Genomic DNA, 1,868 nt, shown 5'->3' with positions numbered 1-1,868 from the left:
GCCCGGCGTCGCTGACGTACGGCTAGAAAGCGGGACCTGCCCTCCCGTCGCCATTTTTCGGGCTAACACTCGCACTTRTGGGGACTCGAGTGAGAGGTGGGACTCCCTGAAATCGGGGGGAAAAAACGCTTTAAAGCAGTTCGCCGAGCCGGGGAGGCTTCGCGAGCCGTTGGGAATGCACGCGGAAGCTTCGCCTCTGTGAGTCCAGAGCCCCCCTGAGATGCACGCGCGGCAGGCAAGCAGCTGCTGTGAAACAATTTCTTGTGTGAAGACGTGTTGCGGGGCCGCCGCCATTTTTTCTTGCTGTGTTGCCTCTAAAGTCTGCTGCGACCCGAGAGAGGGGGACTGAAAACCCTCTTTTTGTGACGTGTGCCTTTATTGTAAGAAAGTAAAGAGGATTCAAAGTATTTATCTCGTTATATGCTTTCGGCTTTTGCCCGGCTTTCGCTGTCATGGGGATTTATCAGATGAACAACTGAGGCCACCTTTTTCCGRTCATAACTGACACTGACTGAAGGAGATAAATTATTTGAAGAAAAGCTTGGTGATTTCTCGGAAGGCGGAACGAAAAGGAGGAAGCTTCATTGATCGTTTGTTGCATTGGCCTCCGTTGGTTTTGTTTGTGAGGACTCTTCGTTTTGGTTTGGCCCCTGCAACAATTTTTCTCGAGACCTACTGAGCTAAAGAAATGCTCCAAAGTTGGATCAAGCAAACTGCTGCCTTTTTCAGATAAGGTTTTATTTATCATTATTAAGTCAACAACGTCTGCAACGTCGGTATAGAAATTATTAGGSGGTGGAAACGCTACAGGGCGACTGCATGCCCTGCCTTGCATCTCCCAAATACCAGAGTTTGCAGTGAAAACTAGAACACATTTTTATTTTGAACTTGTTAACTTATTTGTTTGAGCAGAAATGTCCACTGCTCGCTTTGACTCGTCGGATCGGTCCGCCTGGTACTTTGGACCCGTGTCTCGACAGGAGGCACAGAACCGGCTACAAGGACAGAGACACGGCATGTTTCTGGTTCGAGATTCGTCCACCTGCCCCGGCGATTACGTGCTGTCCGTGTCCGAGAACTCCCGGGTTTCTCACTATATCATCAACTCTTTGCCCAGCAAGAGGTTTAAGATCGGCGACCAGGAGTTTGAACACCTCCCGGCTCTCCTGGAGTTCTACAAAATCCACTACCTGGACACGACTACGCTAATAGAGCCAGCTCCCAGGTATGAAAGTCAACTAAGTACCTTCTTAATATAAACTTATCACCACAACCTTGCTTTGACTTGGGTCATAAGGCACATTATTTGCTCAGTTTGCATTTGGCACACCCAGTTTGCCTTTTTTTAAAGGGTGTGGGGAGTACTGCAACACCAGGTTTGAAGAATAAACAGATGGCAGGATGCTGAATTAAGATCTGATTCTGCATTTTGCTTCTTACCAGTGCCCCAGTTTGTCTTCCTACTTCCTGTTTGTCAAATTTTTGTTGACTTTTTTTTTGTCAACAACAGGGGTGTAACATTTGTATCGTGAGGCGAGATACAAGTCCCAAGACGAGAGATAAAATATTTTTAAGAAAAACTTGTGCTACACCAGTGGTTCCCAAACTTTTTATCTTCTGACCCACAAAATATCCATGGTAAAAACTTGTGACCCCAAATATTACTGGTCTGAGAACATGAACTTCGTTAATAACCCTTAAAACACAGGRTTTTTTGACAATCCAAACAGCTTGTGCACCAATATAAATACTTATTTATAGTTATTTTGTGTTTTTGTAATAATTATAGGGAAAATATTACATCAGCAATTATTTTATTACCCTTTAAATTGATTTCTGGAGATTATCCAAGGTGCTTCATGACCCAT

General features: G+C 45.0%; 1 protein-coding gene across 1 annotated transcript in view; it reads left to right on the top strand.

Annotated features, from left to right (window-relative positions):
• Window positions 1-24: 24 nt before the first annotated feature.
• crkl (v-crk avian sarcoma virus CT10 oncogene homolog-like) overlaps window positions 25-1,868 on the top strand; it is a 10,673-nt gene continuing 8,829 nt past the window's right edge. The window contains exon 1 of the mRNA XM_014002416.1: window positions 25-1,225. Coding sequence (XP_013857870.1) covers window positions 915-1,225 — 311 coding nt within the window. The 5' untranslated portion in view covers window positions 25-914. The remainder of the gene's footprint in view (window positions 1,226-1,868) is intronic.

Source organism: Austrofundulus limnaeus, unplaced genomic scaffold (genome assembly GCF_001266775.1).
Source record: "Austrofundulus limnaeus strain Quisiro unplaced genomic scaffold, Austrofundulus_limnaeus-1.0 Scaffold13, whole genome shotgun sequence".
NCBI lineage: Eukaryota > Metazoa > Chordata > Actinopteri > Cyprinodontiformes > Rivulidae > Austrofundulus > Austrofundulus limnaeus.
Note: the sequence above shows the minus strand (reverse complement) of the source record. Positions and strands in the feature narration are given on the sequence as shown.